Raw genomic sequence first — 19,452 nt, forward strand, 5'->3', positions numbered from 1 at the left:
GACTGTTATCAAACCTGAAGTTGACACATCGACAGTTATCAAACCTAGGGTGACAGAATCTTCGCAGTCCATTATCCGATTCGCTTGTAAAGTCTCATCTCCCAATAGTCATGCGAAGATCCGTTGACAATTGACAGGTCGTTATGTACAAATTTAACAAATTTAACTGTCCATCTGTCATATACACGAACATGTATCAGAAATGATAAATTCTCAACTATTGAGTCATATACATGTACTAGTAGTTGACGTTATCACAGTGACATCCGATTGCCGACCCACCTGCACATGTTAATTGTTGTTAATGAAATATACAATATTTTGATAATAAAGATATCTGTGTACATGGCGTATTATACATAAAAGGGATATTTAGACACAGGGACTTGTCTGCATACTGCAGTTGAGTCCATTTGTTTATACCATGCTGTATCAGTTGGTGTCGTAGGACTCAATGCGGATGTGACTGGTCAACAGGGGATGCTTAATCCTCCTTTGTACCTGATTCCAACTCTGGTGTGTCCAGGGGTCCGTAATTGCCCTACTCTTAATTTTGTATATGAGATTGATCACTGTTCGTTATCTACACTTTCCATTCAGATAAATCATAGTTTGGATGAAATAGCAATTTGTTCGGACGAATTAGCAAATTTGTTCGGACGAAATAGAAATTCGTTCGAACGAATAAGTAAATTTGCTCGGACAAATTAGTAATCATATATATATATATATTGGCCAAAAGGGAGGGTTGGTAGCGGAGACTCGTCAGGGACGTAGCAACAGGGAGAAACAGGGAGAAAGGGCCGGAAGGGGGGGGGAGCTGGTCTACTCCCCATTTTTTTTTTAAAATCTTCACTTTTTCTTCTTTTTACATGTTAAATGCCCGCCTGCCCCTCCCCTTCTTCTTGTTTGGCTGGCCCCAGCTCCCCCTTTCAAAAACGAAGTTACGCGCCTGCTCATGTCTCTTTCTCTCTTTAAAAATGTAGGGCATGGGGGCAAGAGTATGTTTGCGACCCTTCCTCACACTTTTGGGATCCCAAACGAGTTTCTCATCTTTATAATTGATATTCTTTGATAACATCCTCCCCTTGATTTTGGTGTTAGATTGTTGATTAATTGTTTATTGAGAGGGACTCTCAAGAATTTTCACTCATATGGAGACGTCACCATTGACGGTGAAGGGATGCAAAATTTAGGCCTATGCTCGGCACTTTAAATTACCTTTGAGCAGGGAGGGATCTTTTTCGTCTTACACCTGCAGTGACACGGGGCCTAAGTTTTTGCGGTCTCATCCGAGGGGCCATCCCATTTAGTCGCCTCATACGACAAGCAAGGGGTAATGAGGACTCATTCTAACCCGGATCCCCACAGGATGATTTTGGTATTAGAAAATTCTGTTCTAAAATTGTTATTTGCTATAAAGAAAAGTATATAAAAACTTTGGATATCCAGATTTGTGTTGACTAAACTTTAATAGGTTCTGATTGACACACATTGCATTATTATCGTCCTGTACAAAATTGATTTGCCTATTGAATGCGTTATACTCCGTTGTACAGAAAATTTCATCTGATAAACTTTTACGCTTGATTTTAGTATTTTTGGAAAATAATCATAATAACACAATTTTACAGCAAAATAGAAGATTTAAAAATACAGCTCATATTGTTTTAAATTATTGATTTCCAAGATAAATTTTCTGCGTCTTTAAAATGTTGGTTCACGCATGTACCTGCCCCCCCCCCCCCCCCCCCCCCCCTCCTTTTTGGATTGTATCCCACCCAATTAACATTGACGCCACGGATTGTATGTGATAATACATTTACATGCATAAGAAAATATATGTAATGGGAACGGGGTGAAGCTTTATGTAAAAAAAGGCATTTAGTTAAGCTCCAGCCCTCATGCGTACACAGGTCTTAACAGTCTTCATGTGATAAGCTGGAGGGGGGTGCTTGCGGCCTACCTCAAACTTTTAAGACTGAGCCAGGTGTACGGATTTCCACTATCTTCAGGGGTTTGGAGGGAGTGATTATGTAGATTACCGTATTTACCGTCTCCATCTTGATTAAAAAAAATTTATATGAAAATTTTTGGAAATGAATCCCATTTCAACGTGTGCCCCAATTAAAGTGTTGTCCTCCCCTACCACTGCTTTAAGATGTTTGGCTAAGCCATTGGCGTTGCCTTATAGCTAATAACAAATTCGTCCGAACAAATTCGTAACTCGTCTCAACAAATTACTAATTTGTCCGAACAAATTTACTTATTCGTTCGAACGAATTTCTATTTCGTTCGAACAGATAAGTAATTCGTCCAAACGAATTATAATTTGTCCGAACAAATTGCTAATTCGTCCGAAGAAATTGGTAATTCGTCTAATTCGTCTGAACGAATTACTAATTTGTCCGAACAAATTGCTAATTCGTTCGAACTATTTCTAATTCGTCCGAACGAATAATATTTTTTATTTGGCCTATCTACGCCGCCGTAATATTTTTGTTTGATAATTGATATTATTTTCCACAAAATTGTTCATATCCATCTTGTCAAAATCAATTTTAAATTGGAAGATGTTGGGAAAACTTAGTAAGGTATAACTATTGACGAAACAACACTTGCTCGTATTGAAACATATTTTTCCTCTATGTGTCTCAGTTCTTTGATATGATGTCGTGGTTGTCTTCTGTTCGCCTCACATCATCTACATTACCACATTTCTCAAACTTCATCCACGGATAAATTCCTAATTTTCTGAGCACCATGAGGGATGCTTTACATTGCTAATGTAAAAACGTGTTCCAATTATTTACCTCAGACAATAGCTGATATAGTCCCCCACACCACCTAGGGGCAAGAGTTAGTTTGGCATGTCAAACGTTGCAATATTTGGTCTTTCCTCTTTGTATTGCATGAGTTTTCATTTGTATTGTATAATTTCCATTTATATTCTATAATTTTCTTTATTTGTATTGTATATTTTTCATTTGGATTGTATCTAATTTTCCATTTTGTATTCTTTTTTCTCATCCGTATTGTATAATTTTTCATTTTTATTATATATATTTTTCATTTGATTTGTATTATTTTTAATTTGAATTGTATCCAAGGGATTGTATATTTTATAAATATATTTTTATCTTAAAAAAATTAGAACATCTATCCGAGTCTTTTAGGTAGATCGCATTTGACCCAATGACAAGTTGTAGTGGCAAACTTGATCGTTATAACGAACATAGAATTTGCGAAATGCTGACTTTAGATGAGACTGTTGAAACCCTTATAACATCAATTTGTTTGTCAGTAGCCTGCCTCGATTTAAAACTGATTATATGCAGAACAAGCTCTTACGTATCGAATTAGCAAACATATGCAAGTGATAATGGAATATTGCTACAAAAATATGGAAAGTTGACAATTTGAGTTCTTAGTTTGCCATTAACATATATGTTCCATAAAATATCGAAGTACATTGTATGAAGCAGATGTGGAAGACTCTGTGGTGTTTTATTTCGAGTTTTTGGATGATTGATCACAAGATTTGAATATTTCCTTTTTTGTTGAAGAAGCTATCAACAATTCTAGTCTTTAAATCATCGTAAAGAATGGTCGTAGAAAGTGTTGAAAAATAATACGTTTTGAAATTGTTGATTTGAGAAAAGTTTTGTGATTTCAAATTTACTAAACTTTGCAATAATTTTTTCGAATCCACAATTGATTTGCACCACTTCTGGCATATTTTGTGGCGCAATATGTTTGAAGTTTTTCTTTGACAGCTGTTAAAATTTTTGTGATGAGCAGAAACAGGGGCTTGGTAGAACATTTACTGGATCCAGCAATGCATCTTTGTTTGTAAGGGTTTTGTGAAGTTAGGGAATCCAGTATAGGTAGGTAACTCATATTCATTCTTCCCATTGACTGGGATATTAAATAGATTTAAAACTGAAGCATGGTTTTGAAAAATTTTATCTTTTGAAAAGGCAGTTGGAGTACAAGTACGATTACCAGAAGTGGGACTTAATGACAAGTTCGTTTAGATACAGTTGTAAGAATGAGCCGACAACGTTACAAGCTATGTCACCTGGAACAGAATCATATTCCTCATGTCTTTTATCACGTCTGGTTTACTAAACACAGTATATAGGAGAAGAAGAAATGTTTAAGAAAGTTCGGGATCTGGTATACTCTGATAGGCGAATTCAGATGAAAGAAATAGCGGAGGCATTAGGCAATTCACATGGTAGCGTTTTAACAATCTTGCATGATCGTTTAGGTATGCGCAAGCTAACAGCCCGTTGGGTTCCCCAAATCCCTTAGCGATGAGCAAATGGCAACCAGAGCATCAATATGCAGCGCCTTGTTGAAGCGTTTTAGGTCAAAAGATGATTTTCTTTTGCGTTTGGTGACTGTAGATGAGACTTGGGTTCATTATCATGAGCCAGAGAATGAAGCTCAGAGTCGTCAGTGGGTAGGGCCTGGGTCCCTGAGGCCAAAGAAGTTCAAGACTCAACCATCTGCTGGCAAGATGATGGCCACAGTATTTTAGGACGCAAAAGGCGTTATTATGTTGGACCTTTTACCCAAGAGAAGTACAATAACTGGAGTGTACTATGCAAACTTGCTAGACCAGCTGAGAACCGCCATCCGTGAAAAACGCCGAGGTAAACTCTCTAAAGGTGTTTTGCTGCCACAGGACAACGCGAGAGTCCACACTTGCAAAGTTGCAATGGATGCTGTAGAGCGAAACGGGTATTAATTAATAACCACATCCTGCCTATTCGCCTGACCTTGCTCGTAGCGACTTCTTCCTATTCCCAAACTTGAAAAAGGATACCTGACGAAGAAGTCATGACGAAAGTTGAGGAGTCAGTCAATGGAAAGGACCCTGACTTTTTCGGTTCTGGGCTGATGGCACTTGAACACCGTTGGTCCAAGTGCATCACACTAGAGGGCAATTGCATCGAAAAAGAAGAGGGGGATCTCAACCGGAAATAAGTTAGGCTGATTGCTCATTAACTCGCCCTCGTATATTTCAGTTTAAGGAACTGACGGCATGATTCAGAAAGATTATTATCCGTAGCCCGTGGTGGTTTAAGGATACTGTGGTGGGCAACATTCAGTCTACAGTCTGGTGTTGAGGAATCCAAGTATGGACTATCTTTTGGCTCTTCATATAACGTATTCAAAATTCTTAATGGAACAGAGTAAAGTTTTGTGCGCATATGAAGACTTTTTGGTCAACTGAGTACTAGTTAAGAGTACCACTAGTCCCAAGGGTTATGAAATCTAGAAAACATTTTCTGTTCTGAATATCTAAGCTATATTCTAATGTTCAGCAACAGTATAAAACAAGATGTGTTCTTAAAACTTCAATGCCCTCAAAGGTTCATGCACTGATGAAAGGCTTTACATAATATATGTATTAACATTAAAAGGTATGACTAATTTGGACCCGTCCTAGAGTCAAAACCCTGGGCTATGAAATTGACCATTTTCTGCTATTCTTAAGTATGCATTTAGATTTTATGCAGTATCAGCAGACTTAAAGAAGTCCTTCAAATCGTTAAAATAATTTTGACACTACCCTGAAACCAAACCCTTATCCCCTAGGATCATGAAATTTACAATTTTGGTAAAGGACTACTTACTCCTTCTAAATATCCATTTAGTTTTAATTTAGCATCAGTAGCACCAAAGAAGTAATTATTTAGATGTTTTACACATAAACACTATATATTAAGTTTGGTCCTGCCCTGGGGTCAGAACCCCTATCCCGGGGATCATGAAATTTACAATTTTGGTAGAGGCCTTCCAGCTCTACAACACTATGTATTTAGTTTTTCTTACAAATACATGTATGCGGTTGAAGAGAAGGTTTTTGAAAATTGGTCAATTTTGGCCCCGCCCCTAGGGCCCCAGGAGCCCTGAAATTTACAATTTATGTCCCCCTTGTCCCAAAGATGCTTCACATACCATTTGGAAAGAATTGGAATGGTAGTTATCAATGAAGAAGTTTAAAAATTTCTATTGTTCACACATTTAATAACTTACCATTTTGGCCCCACCCCGATACCACAACCCCTATCCCTGAGATCATCATATTTACAATTTTGGTAAGGGACTACCTGTTCTTTCTAAATATCCATTTAGTTTTAATTTAGTATCAATAGCATCAAAGAAGATGTTATTTAAGTGTTTTAAACATAAACATTTTATACCCATAAACACTATATAGTAAGTTTGGCCCCGCCCTGGGGTCTGAACCCCTACTACGGGGGTCGTGAAATTTACAATTTTGGTAGAGGCCTTCCTGCTCTACATCATTATGCATTTAGTTTTCCTTACACATGTGCGGTTGTAGTAAAGATTTTTGAAAATTTGTCAATTTTGGGCACTTTTTGCCTCACCCCTAGGGCCCCAGGAGTCCTGAAATTTATAATCTATGTCCCCCTTGTTCCAAAGATGTTTTATACCAAATTTGAAAAAGAATTGGAATGGTAGTTATAAAAAAGAAGTTAAAAATATTCAATTGTTAACGCCTTATATGGACGACGCACGACGACAACCAATTGCAATAAACTCAGGTGACCTAAAAAGTCATTTAATTGTTAAAATCAGCGACATATTGACTTCTTGATATCGACATGTATTTTTGTTTCTCGATCATTGAGAAAATTTTACGATCAATATAAAACATTACCAGGGACTGTGTGTATGTAACATCGCACTGCAGTCTGTTTCACTACTAGTACATGTGTATATGGAATTGAAGACGATAATTAGGCTAGACCATGTAAATGACAGTCCTGTTCCCTCGATCTTAACTAATTCACATATTTAAATAAATTAATTTTTTCGCAATTTGAAGAATTTAACATCACCTGTGCCACTTCCATCAATTTTTACAATTGATTCTCGGCTACGCCTTGGTTGACAATGGTTTTCTCGGGGTGAAAATTTTCAATGTTACCCTCAACTACATGCAATATTTATATAAGATTGGACAGTTTACGCTCTTTCATAAACCGCTTCACTGTTCGTAAACTGCCTAACTTACTTGATATTGTAAAAATTACTTTCATTCCTTAGATAAATACCAAAGCGGCGCCTTGCATATGAATATATTTATTATATTATAACGGACTCCATGTATACCACTGATAATATCAAAGTGAATTAGCCGGTGATAAATACATGTAAATCTAGCGATCATGACCAGTAATTAATCTCTTTATCGGATTTGAAATTCTGCACCACATATGCACCAAAGTAAATCTTACAAATCTCATTAAATTACTGTGATTGAATTAAGTAAGATGTCCCACATATTTCAAAATATTAGCCGACTTGTTTAACAAAATTATACGAGAGAGAGAGAGAGAGAGAGAGAGAGAGAGAGAGAGAGAGTTAGAGAGTTCTGAACTTTTCACTATGCACACCGAGATAAACAGGCTACAGCTACAAGCATTAAAGTCCACTGGTTTTTATTAAAACATGATGAAATTCTAGAAACAACCTATTCGGATTCAAAATTACAAAAATAACCATAGATTTATAATTTTTGTGAAAATGAACGAAACGAGTACGTTTCCATAGATTCATAAGCAACGCGAATACATAAAATATTATCAAAACAGACCATGTGTACATGTGTGCATTAATTCCCAAAACTAAAGAAATTGTCCTACTTTTTGCTAGAAGCCCCAATGAGGACTTTTCCGCCAACCATTTTCTGGCTCTGTAAATCATATGATAATTTTTAATCGTCTTTCGACACTCTATAGACATATAATGTTCCTTATTCGTGGATTCTCAGCAGAATGCTGTAGGATTTGGACAACCTGGAGTATCTAGAAACTTGAAAATAATTTAGAAAAACGCGGCATCATCACCCTCCCCACCAAAAGGGAACCCGCCGCTCGCACTTGCCCCTTGTGCAGCATACGGCATATCCACAGAGGCGTCGTCACCCAAATGAAATCGAGGCGCAGGTGGTGGGTGCTTGAAATTGTCAGAGTTGTCCGGATAATCTTCATCCTGAATATAGAGATCCACACCCGACACGTTCCTGTTGAACCTCTTGTCCAGAACCGGAACTGACGCAGCAGCCCGTGGGTTGGTCCTTTCAAAGTCTGGGTTTGAATTTTTGCCAGGGTATTTATTGGACAGCCTAATGTCACGAGTCGTTACATTCCCGTTATTATCACCATCATCGTCATCTTCGTAATAACCTTCGTCATCGAAGTTCAAAGGTGACACTGTATTGTTATTTTTCTTTGCGCGGGCCTTTAGAGCTGCTAATGTCGCAGCAGCCTTTCCTGCTCCCTTAAAAGCGCCACCTCGCGGTTTTCCTCTCTCACTGTTTCCTCTTTGTTCTGGGTCTCCAGCAGGATCATAATCTCTACTAGACAAAGTATCCTTACTTCCGTTCCTTGGCATTCTTTTCATCGGGATAGCAAATGGTCCTTTCTTTTTTCCAAAATCATTTCCAGCGTCATCCATGTGATTATCGTCAATATCCTCGCCCCCATCTTCATTGTGGTTGTAATCAGTGCCTCCATTACCATCTGGTCCACCCTCTCCACCCTTCCGATTTCTGTTGTTCTTGAATTTATTCATGGCATACACAACTTTTACCTTTTCTCTAAAATGCACAACATCACGTGTGTTTGTGTTGTTGTTAACTTGAGTGTCCCCTCTGTAAAAAGAATTTACAACTCTCATAACCTGGTCTATCCGCTGTGGAAATAAACGTCAGGATTTTGCGCTAGATTTATTGAAATTGGTCTTACGAGACAAAATTGAATATACATGAATAAAACAAAGTGGGAAAAGGTTGGCGGGAAAATATAAGTGATACCTATCCGAGGATCCCTTGCAGCAGCAACACACCATGAACATCAGCATGAAAAGGAACAGAGCGCCTATGGTACCCACGTACACAGTGCAGGGCATGGACTCCCAGGAAAACACAAGCATACCTGGGATGGCCTCATAGCAGTAGTACTTCGTTACTTCATCTAAAAATGAGTGTTACGAAATGCATGTCTTTAAAAAATCTATTCTATGTTTTTTTGGTCGAAATGAGAAAATTGTAAAAACGGCACAGGAGATGTACCTCTCCCACCTTCCTCCGACATTCCCTATCTTTCTCCCCTCCCTCTTTTTTCTCCCTTTCCCTCCTCCCGCCCATTTGATCCCTCCAATCTCCCTTCCTTTCTTTCCTGTCCCCTTTCTCTCCTCCCTTTCGACCTGTCCGCCCCCACATGCATACTCACCCGGCGCTGACGTTGTTGGACCTGAAACCAAAATTACAGTATCCGAATTATTAATCACATATAGGTTAATTATCAAGGGTGATTATGTATATCAGATATATTCATTCAATATGTAGTAATTAGGATAACCGAAAAGCTGTTTTACCCAGAGTTTTCTCAGGACACGAGGTCCGTGGCCCATCCCCTACTGTCGTGTATGGCAGGACGCTGATAACATACCACGTGTCATATTCCAAACCGGAAATGGTATAAGAAAAGGTAGCGTTCGAAGAAAACACAACCTCTTGTGGATGTTGGCTTTGGTATGCGTGGTAAATTAATTTGTAACCTAAAATGCCAAAATGGGTATCTTACAATGTACATACATAGATGAAGTTAAACATTCACGTTAGTAATGTGTACATAATGGATACCTTACAATGTACATACATAGACGAAGTTAAACATTAGTACTGTGTACATAGTGCACGCATATAATTACTAGTATTTTGAAGATTTAACAATATCCATTTATTCTAAACATATTCATAAAAGCCATTTTGACATATTTGGTTTTCATACACCCGTCTTCAGACTGGACGTATTATGTTATGGCGCTGTCCATGTGTCCGTCCGTCTGGCTGACTGGCTGTCCGGTGTCATATTTTCCTAACCCTTTACCGTAACAGATGCATGTACATGCACAACTTTTTAATTTGATCACTTCTCCTTCAAGAAACGTAAGTGAGTTTGCTTTTCAGATGGATTGGTGTATCGTAATTTTTTAAATTATTATTATGGCTAAAAGTAGGTCAAACAGTTATGCAAACTTTGTTCTATTATGGGTACAGATATTGCCCTGAGATTTATTCACAAGCTTCATCTTGGAGGAACACAAGTTCAGTTTTTTTGCATTTCAGTCGGTGACCTACTTTGGGGCTAAAAGTAAGTTAAACAGTTTTCCAGGCTTTTTTTTATTATCACGGATACAGATGTTGTCCTGAAATTTAGTCACAAGCTTCCTCTCGGAGGAATACAAGTTCAGTTTGCATTTCAGTTCAATTTGTCTGTCCGTGTGTCAGTCCAAGACCATATTTTCCGGACTTTTTCCCATGGCGGATACAGGTACAGCATCACAATTTCTTCCTCGGGGAACACAAGAATGAGATGCATTTCAGCTGGATCGGTGCACCGTGACCCAAGTTAGGGCTATAAGTAGGTCCAAGTTTTCCGGACTTTTTTTTCGTTATGGATACAAGTATTGCCCTGAAATTTTGTCGCAACCTCCCTCTCAAAAAAAATACATGATCAGTTCACATTTCAACTTGATTGGTGCACCGTGACCTACTTTAGTACTAAAGTTAGGTCAAAAAGTTTCCTGGACTTTTTCTCATCGTGGATACAGATATTGCAACCTCCCTCTCAGAAAAATACATAATCAGTTCACATGTCAGATAGATTGATGCGCCATGGCCTACTTTAATGCTTTTCTATTCAGATTGTGTGTGATGAAAATTATCAATCTCATAACTCCTATAAGCAATACAAAATAGAGAGTTGGGCAAAAACGGGCCCCTGGACACACCACAGGTGGGATCAGGTGCCTAGGAGGACTAAGCAACCCCTGTCGACCGGTCACACTCCCGTGAGCCCTATATATCTTGATCAGGTAAACGGAGTTATCAGTAGTCAAAATCAGTGTGTCAAGAACGACCTAACAATTGGTATGAAGCACGTCAGACATTATTTGACCCAATGATAGGTTGTATTGGCAAACTAGATCGTTATAACGACCATAGAATTTGCGAAATGCTGACTTTAAACGAGACTGTTGAAACCCCTACACCATCAATTCAGAGTGCATAATGTGCTTACAGATTGAATTTCACTGTCCGACGGCCGTATGTTGTACCGTTTGCGGTACTCTTGTTCTCTAATGCATTCAATCATCAATGATGATAGAATGTTTGAATTTGCATTGTAACATGAAAGCTTTGAAGAAAGCAATGTCGTACATTGTCCTATGCTGTGTTCTGAATTTACTAGGTTGTAGTGAATGAGAAATTCAATCACAACATGACATGGTGACTAGGTTGTCATTTTGTACGTTCTGTGTGTACTACCGCCCTTCTTGCTCAACGTTTTAAAATCAGAGCGGCTTTCAGAGGGAAAGCCAAGAATATATTGCTAAAGATACACTAACCCAACAAGACGCCATTATGGAAGGCTCGGGCTGGTTCTGTCCATACCACAGATATCTCAGTGTAGGAGATCCCTGTTGAATTTACTGTCGGGGGTCCACCATCAGGTACTACAACAACAAAATACTTATTCAAAATAAGCACAATAATTTCATATCACAAACGCACACCAAAAAAAAATGTCCAATCTAATGCAGGACCATTTTGAAAACTAGCGTTATCGATAAATGTGTAATCCTGGATAAATAAAGGCTTTACTATTATTATCATTATTATTATATAATGATGCACACTGCCATTGAAATGAAGCTGTCAGGTGCGTTTTGTCGAGCGCCAAATTGAAACGCGTAGATTTGTGACTACACTGTTGTTGGTTTTTCAACATGGTCTTTGATTTATGATTAGTGATACTAACCGTCCTCATGAGTTCTGCAGGATACGGTAACATCTGTATCATTGCCGCTAGCCATGTAGGAGTGCATGGTTAGCGTATACTCCGCGTATTTACCTATTCTGTAATACGTGTAATTTTCCACATACACACTTCCTGTGTCCACTTGCTGAAATTGGAGGGAAAAAGTCATCTAGATGGTAATTTAGAATTTCTCGACAAATTAAGTAAACAAGCACTTGCAGAATCAGGAAAGACAATGAGTGTTTAAACTTTACTACACAATTTATATCTAAGCATTTCATATATAGAAATCATAGATTGGTCTTATTTTTTTTAAAATCTGCTTCATGCACTTAAAAGGCAATTTGCTTGCTATATCATTCTGTCTAAACCGATTGTGGTCCGACTCAACTTTACAAGGACTTGCATTTTCAAACTGCACATTTTCGTCCAAAACTCCTAACTTGCATATATTGTGACATGTTAAACACAATACATAGAACCCTGATTAATCAATCTGTTGGAGAAATTGGTCTTACTGGAATAGTTTCTACACGAATATTATCAGTCCTTTGGAGATTTAGATGGTATCCATCAACAGTAAATAGTCCGTTTGCAGGAATTGTCCAAGAAAACATCAAAGTCGAAGAATTCATAGGCGTACATGCAAGGTTGGTAGGTTCATCTAAAAACGGAGGGTTCAACATGAAGAAAATTAATATTTTTAAAGCAATAATTTTCTATTAACAATTCTCCTTGACGTGATCACATACGTTATGGAATAAAGACATCGAATTTGTACAATAATTAATCTATACTCACACAGAGCGCCCGTTAAAGCAAGGACGACCACCAACACCAGTAGAGGTAATCTAATAGTCACATACATTTTTTCACAAAATTTGCGTATAGGAAAATGATAAAAATGCGTAAAATGGGTGGCAACAAACGGTCCCGGTCCTCACTACATCACTAACATGTCCTCATTTAACCGTTCTGGTAGAAATTCCAGTTGCATACGTACATGTAACACCCTATATTTGAAAAAGGTGAAATGTTCACGACTTGATTAATCCCAAGATTATAACAAAACCCGTGAAAGTTTCAATATTAATCCCTCTTCAATGTATGCAAAATTGGCAATCCTTTCGGTTAGGGGGAAAATCCTCCATTGTTCTAATTACGAAACGAAGGCGTTTAAATAGAATGGCTATCATTGCTTTGTGATAGTTACCCGGAGCTTGCTTCCTAATGAACCATCCTGAGCCTACTGTTTCAATGATTGTCTTTCAGATACATGTATTTCATTTTGGTTACAGTATTATCATTAATCTATAAACGTGCACGTACAAAATGTACAAATTTGAATGCAGAGTCGAGATCATCAATCTATCAGAACACAAAAATTTATACCCACATGAAAACGGTGTTTTAATACCACGAGATCTATATATGGCTTGGTTCCTAGAAAAATCTACGAAATCTTGTGTGACAAAATCATAACACATGTAACATGTAAAGGTAACTCTGATTGATATTTACTTGTTTTTGATTTCGTAAATATCGAGTGCATTGGAATACCGAATTTACCATTCTATGATTGATACATAAGCAACAAATGATATAAATCATGTTCTCCAATGCATCTTATCTTTGTGAAAAGTAGACATATGTTTCATTGCAAACGAGTCTATATTTTCATTAAAAGATCACGGAAAAGTTGTAAACCTTGACTCATCAGCATTTTTCTGTAAATAACATTTGTCAAAACGATATGAATACACTCATCATCAACATAAATTACAGTTAATTCAGATCCTCGCGTTAGATATGTGCCATGTATTGTCTTTTAGTGTATATACAGTGGGACATTCGTCATGAATTTCAAAGTTCCCATCGCATGACCACAGTCTCTCCCTGCACAATGCTTTAATGATTTCTATTTTATATACAGTAGCCCAGATGTGCAACAGACCACGGAATTCCATTAACAACTGACAACTAAACAGTTGATACACCAACATGTAAGAGACACACTTCAATGAACAACTACTTCATTTTGACATTTTATTGGCATACAGTTTGTATAGTAATTATATATATACGACTATTCAAAGGTCAGAATAAAGTTGCATGATATATGATTCACTATCATCCGGGTTATAGCAGCATCTGGCTAAATCTGAACCTTAGGGAGGACACACTGTCTCATGTAGTGCTTTGATCACGTGACAGCATTCCCACCCTGAGAGCAGTCGCCATATCTATATCCTATCTGATATACATGCATTTTAATTTAATGAGAGTGTTCCAACTTTAGCATATCAAATCTCCAAAGATGCTTAAAAGTCGTTGAATATGAATCACGTGACAAGGGAGGACACACTGTCTCATGTCATATTACCATGGAGACAAGCGAGACCTTCCGTATCAACTGCTGATTCGTGAACAATAAGGCTAAATATCAAGGAAGCAAAATGGTACACAGTACGGTGTGGACTCCTGACTCCATTACATCAAGAATGTGGAAAAGACACGAAACTATTCACCTGGCTAGGAAGTTAATCTCTTCATTACAGGTTGCTTCAGAGTCCTTGTGAAGACCCTAGAAAAAGAAATTCAAACTGAGTGGAAGTGTTAGCATCGTGTTTACCCTGTAATAATGAATTTCACGGACGATGTGTTACCAAAAGTGTTGGATACACCTGAATATGTCTCCGTGTCAAAAAGAATAAACATATTTGCGGGATATTTAGGTCCATGACATTTCTAAGGCTTGGACTTCTCCGATTGGTCCAGTGAAATGTGGTTTCTCAGAAATTTCTCGTTTTTCTCTTTTTATTTAAATTACTAACATCTACATAGATTAATGACTATCAAGAGGACTGAAACATTTAATCACGTGATCAAATGTATGACGGAGCGCGTCTTTACAAATGACATCGCCGAGAAACGGACCATTTATTCAGTTCATGGCCCCCGGGCCCTGCTACAATAATCTATCTCCATCACCCCAGATTAGGATAAACATGTGTTGATGGACTGTGGACAATGAACAGGCCGGTATTACGTATACAAAAAAAACCTTACTGCTTTCAATATTTTGGGGGGAAATAATAACGCATGGATTAAAAATAAGAATGTGATATGGGCTGATTTTAATACTTTTCATGTGCTTTACCTGAAATTAAGATCAACCAACCAACAGACACTACAAAACACCTGTTAAAACATTTCATGTCAAGAATTTTACTTTGATCTACAATTACCGATGTCACTGCAAACTACACCTTAAATATGTGTCATTAATTAATCCTACTTACATGTAGCTCTGAAGAAAACGCAGAAAATGGTTAGATTATTCTATTATGTGAAAAATAAAAGCCCACCATCAGATTAAAACAAATTGTCACACATACTTACAAGTCAAATAGTTGTAGTTAGTTCCAGAGACATAGAGTCCATGTGTTGACAAATCAACAAACAAGATAAACGAACTGTGTACCAACAGAACCATCTGCCAAATGTCGTTCGCTGGAGCATATACAAACGCGACCTGCTTGCCCGTAAAACTAACTGACCATGGTCAGAGACATAGTATATTTATAGTGGAGCCGCACCCTGGGGCATGAAGGACCCTATCTATATATCTAACTCCTAATGTACCCTGTCTAGTGAGCGGTCGTGCATGTCAACACCTTGTAACAACAATAGATCTTGTTTCAATTTGTAATTTATGATACCAGGCAAGGGTTACTACGGCTACGGTGTATGACAACTCAGGACTTAAGATATATACATTTAGGTTAACAGTTAGTCCAGTGCAAAGCATTTATTTTGATCATCCAGTAGAAGAAAGACAGGTCTAGTTTATCTCACGTCTGAATTTGTCGTTATAGCTATTGAGATCAAATATTGTTTTATGGCACAACTTAGTTATCAGTAGCACATTTTGATACGTATGTCTTGGATTTCCATAATTGTCCATTTCAAATGACGATCTCTGCCACAATGGATCATTAGTCTCGTAAGGCAGGTCAATCAATAAAAATTTAATCTGGAAATCGTTACCGTTCTCATTGCCCCTAATTGACTTAAGGTCCTGTCAAACTGTCGTCTGCGTTCAGTTTTATGGACTTCCGTTCATTGTAGACCAGTACTGAGCATGACAGACCTAAGGAAAATGCCGTTGGATTGTACAGGACGGTCATAAATCGTAATCGGGTCATCTTGATTCTCTACAAATATTATACACTGTCTACACGAGTCCAAAAAAACCGCATGTTTGTAATTCGAACCTGAATTGTTTCGGATTCCATGGTGTCAATGGTGTGCATAATTGGGGGGAAATTACAAATTGTCACATGACCGTCGTAATCACGACACGTTGGGTTGTCGTTATACCAAGTATTTCCTTTTTTTATATAATTTGCATTTAATCCCCCACAGTACCTCTATTGTATAAAATGAAACCACTGTCGCCAATCCTAGCTAGTGGCCATATTGATCTGTTGTTGCTTGCAAAATGAGATGATGTACATTTGAAAAAGTAAGAGTTGGTTTAGTACGGAACATACGTACCTAATGCAGCCATGCGTTTTCAGTCTGTAAAGTTAACTTCTTTACTGTATTAAGAAAGATGTGCACGGAATTGTAAAAATTATCTTTAAAGTCTTTTATTGATTTAACAGCCTTTGATGCTAGCCTGTGGAAATGTATCGATACCTATATATTTCTTTCCTAATTATACGAATATTAACAAAATAATGACAGGTTTCTCTTCGTAAATTTGTGTAAAAACTACTTCTACATTACAAAACAGGAAACTGCTTTACCGCAAAATAGTAACCAATTTATCTTCTTTTAACCCCGTGGTATTATGCTTATAAGCAAAGATGTCTGGCAGTTAATTTTAATTTCATTTTTACATGCAGCAAGGATTCTTCAACGGTGAAAATACCAAACACGGTTATTAAAAGTTGGCATGTACCTAGGATGTTTTATGGTTAACTTCGAAACGCCTGAAGCAGCAGCAAGGTGCGCGCGGTCGTCCGTTTCTTGTCAAGCGTTGGCATGATAGATGTCCATTGTTGGACCAGCGGTCAATATAGCTGGACACATTCCATTATAAACCTATAAAACAATAAAAATGTGTCAAAACTATGTCATTAAAGAGCCTTAATGAATAAAGTTTTCACATGGTGGCCAGTATTGCAGGCGAAGACTTCGTCGTGTTCGTTCCACTGCCACCAACACACCGCCATATTTGTTTTGGTTATTCGTGGATTACAAGCCGAGAAAAATTGATGGACTTTTGATAAAACATATCTATCGTGGGTCTTAGTAGCTGGGAGGAGTTTACCCTTCAACAAACAAACAAAAAATATTATTATGAGCAGATTTGCTTAACTTGTTATAATGCAAGTTGAATTTAAGATACAAATATTTAACCAGGGTAATTTAAACAAAGCACCCTTCAGAAATTTTCACCCAGTTCAATAATATCTTATTACAGTGTGTACAAAAACCTTTATTTAAGGAACAAATGCCCAAGGTTATTTGTATTATGGGAGCAATAACACCAAAGGAACACTGGTGAAATTTCAAATAATATTTGATTCTAACATTCATATTTTGTGTTTTCGGAATTCCCTTCCCTTCCTTGGGACGAGCGAAAATAATTACAGTTCAATTTCGTGAATCCTATGTATATAAATGAGAGAAAAAAAGGGCAAAGCAAATACGGACGTTTGGACACCGGAGGTTGGATCAGGGGCCCATATACACTTACAAACATATAAACACACACACACACACACATTACTGACTTGTCAAACTTTATAAGCAAGCATTTAACTGAGAGAGGGAGAAGGGTCACTTTCACGTTACACAGTCCGTTTATCGTACCCCAAAACCAACCACACATATTAGTAACAATTACGCTTTCTACTTTCATTATTACATAAATGTCTTTGAACAATTGCATATGTACCTGTTTTATACAAATATAATTTTCACACACACAGGGCCGTAGCAGTGAGGTTTACTTTAACATGCTAACGCCTGTTGCAACGTGGGACCTGTGTTTTTAAGGGCATACCCGAAAGACCCGTGCTTCTCACTTCTAAATGCCGAGAGTTGGCGAAGAAGCAATCACTACCTATGATTATGTCTTGGGTTTGACGCGTCCATGGCTGGGGCGGGGCTCGAACTCACGAAGCGAACACTCTACCACCGAGTTACCGCTATCGATGACATCTAAGTTAGCTTCATATCAGTTGCCAATGGTCCTTTCATGTTATATTCCTTGTGCTAATTCACAGGAATAAACGCCATACTGGTGCCATAAGCACAAAGTTCGTCTTTAGCTCTCTCTAAACACCTGGTGGTACTAACTTTACAATAGCTCGCCTACATTTGTTGTGTTTGGAATTTGTTTGATAGCTTGTTGACTCCGGTCACCACGCTAGATTGGTAAATAAAATGAAATCTACGAAACGTGAGTTTTAAATCCACTATTGTTAATCTCAGTTTTATGGCATCTAATAAAACATGCGGACCAAAAGCATGAAATTGAAATCAAGAACATTTGGAATAATACATACTTACAGAAAATGATGATTCAGCAATGTTTTATCTTTTCTGTTAATTCTTACAAAACAACACCCACTATAAGTATTTCCCATTTTATGAGGAGATTCTGAAACATTCAGGAAAATACTTTGGTCACATATGTTGCTTAGATAAGAGTAAGTTCTTAATTCTGACATTTTAAGCTTTTACACAAAAAATGACAATTACATAACACAAGCCAGTAATTGAAGCTCTGCGCAATAATGCAATCTTAATTGGAGCTAATATATATCGTTGTAAGTGTTCAAGAGACATTTACTTCGCAAGATTTTATCTTTTTCATAATTCTCTGTGTTAAAACTGAGTCTACCTGGGTGCAGCAGGTAAGCAGTAAAAATTAACTAACTGCAAATGAACACCTGTTAAGTACAATATCTATTTCTCCAGGATTTCCAATAAGATCGTATAAAAGTCATACGGAGGGGAGTATGCGTTGTGAATACACTAACGTTGCTTCTGGAATTGAAATGTTTAATTGCCCTGTAATCTGTTAGATTCGTATCTTACCTGTAGAGGGGTCTGTCGTAACTGTCCAAATTTACATAAAATCGATAATTACGCCCTAATTGAAGGATCACCATCTCGAAAAGAAAACTTGTTCCCTACGTAATAACCGTGTTAAAACCACATTAACTTACGTCTTGTCACCTGGCTCAGGGGCATTCCAAGTCAGAGATGAATGGAACTGCCTCTGTTTAGTAATAGTTTTTCTCTCTCTTCGTATGTGTATGTGAAGTTGGAGCTATTTAAGGTATGTAAATTCATTTTTAACGGACCACTGCGTACCTCGATGGGGGCAGCAGATAATATCATCGGCTACACGACGAAGGGGCATCCTTTTACAGCTACTAACAAAGACCCGCCATTGTGAACACCAGAGGCACTTGACATACTAAACTAAATGTAGAAGATACGAACCCAACTCTGTGATACACGCACCTTGTACAATAGCTGTTTTATATTTAAT

General features: G+C 37.7%; 1 protein-coding gene and 1 long non-coding RNA gene across 2 annotated transcripts; both read right to left on the minus strand.

Annotated features, from left to right (window-relative positions):
* Positions 1-7,109: 7,109 nt before the first annotated feature.
* Positions 7,110-12,539, minus strand: LOC125663716 (uncharacterized). The gene is made up of 7 exons (XM_056152960.1): positions 12,392-12,539; positions 11,874-12,018; positions 11,461-11,568; positions 9,424-9,606; positions 9,279-9,299; positions 8,861-9,020; positions 7,110-8,698 (listed from the first exon to the last, which is right to left on the minus strand). The coding sequence occupies exons 1-7, from the start codon at positions 12,506-12,508 to the stop codon at positions 7,870-7,872; spliced, it is 1,563 nt and encodes a 520-aa protein (XP_056008935.1). The 5' UTR covers positions 12,509-12,539; the 3' UTR covers positions 7,110-7,869.
* A 1,306-nt stretch (positions 12,540-13,845) lies between these two features.
* On the minus strand, positions 13,846-18,671 carry LOC125663515 (uncharacterized). Its single transcript, XR_007365578.2, has 3 exons — positions 18,462-18,671; positions 16,843-16,985; positions 13,846-14,457 (listed from the first exon to the last, which is right to left on the minus strand). It is a non-coding gene; the product is annotated as an uncharacterized LOC125663515 (long non-coding RNA).
* Between the last annotated feature and the right edge of the window lie 781 nt (positions 18,672-19,452).

The sequence above is a fragment of the Ostrea edulis genome, chromosome 1 (assembly GCF_947568905.1).
Source record: "Ostrea edulis chromosome 1, xbOstEdul1.1, whole genome shotgun sequence".
NCBI classification, from domain to species: Eukaryota; Metazoa; Mollusca; class Bivalvia; order Ostreida; family Ostreidae; genus Ostrea; species Ostrea edulis.

Excerpts from the sequence above, each read along its gene's own strand:
- LOC125663716 (XM_056152960.1), bottom strand. The coding sequence starts at position 12,508 with ATGAATTCTTCGACTTTGATGTTTTCTTGGACAATTCCTGCAAACGGA. Across the intron at positions 11,569-11,873 it reads CTGCAGAACTCATGAGGACG|TACCTGATGGTGGACCCCCG; the intron begins GTTAGTATCACT and ends TTGTTGTTGTAG. Across the intron at positions 8,699-8,860 it reads TGCAAGGGATCCTCGGATAG|AGGGGACACTCAAGTTAACA; the intron begins GTATCACTTATA and ends TTCTTTTTACAG.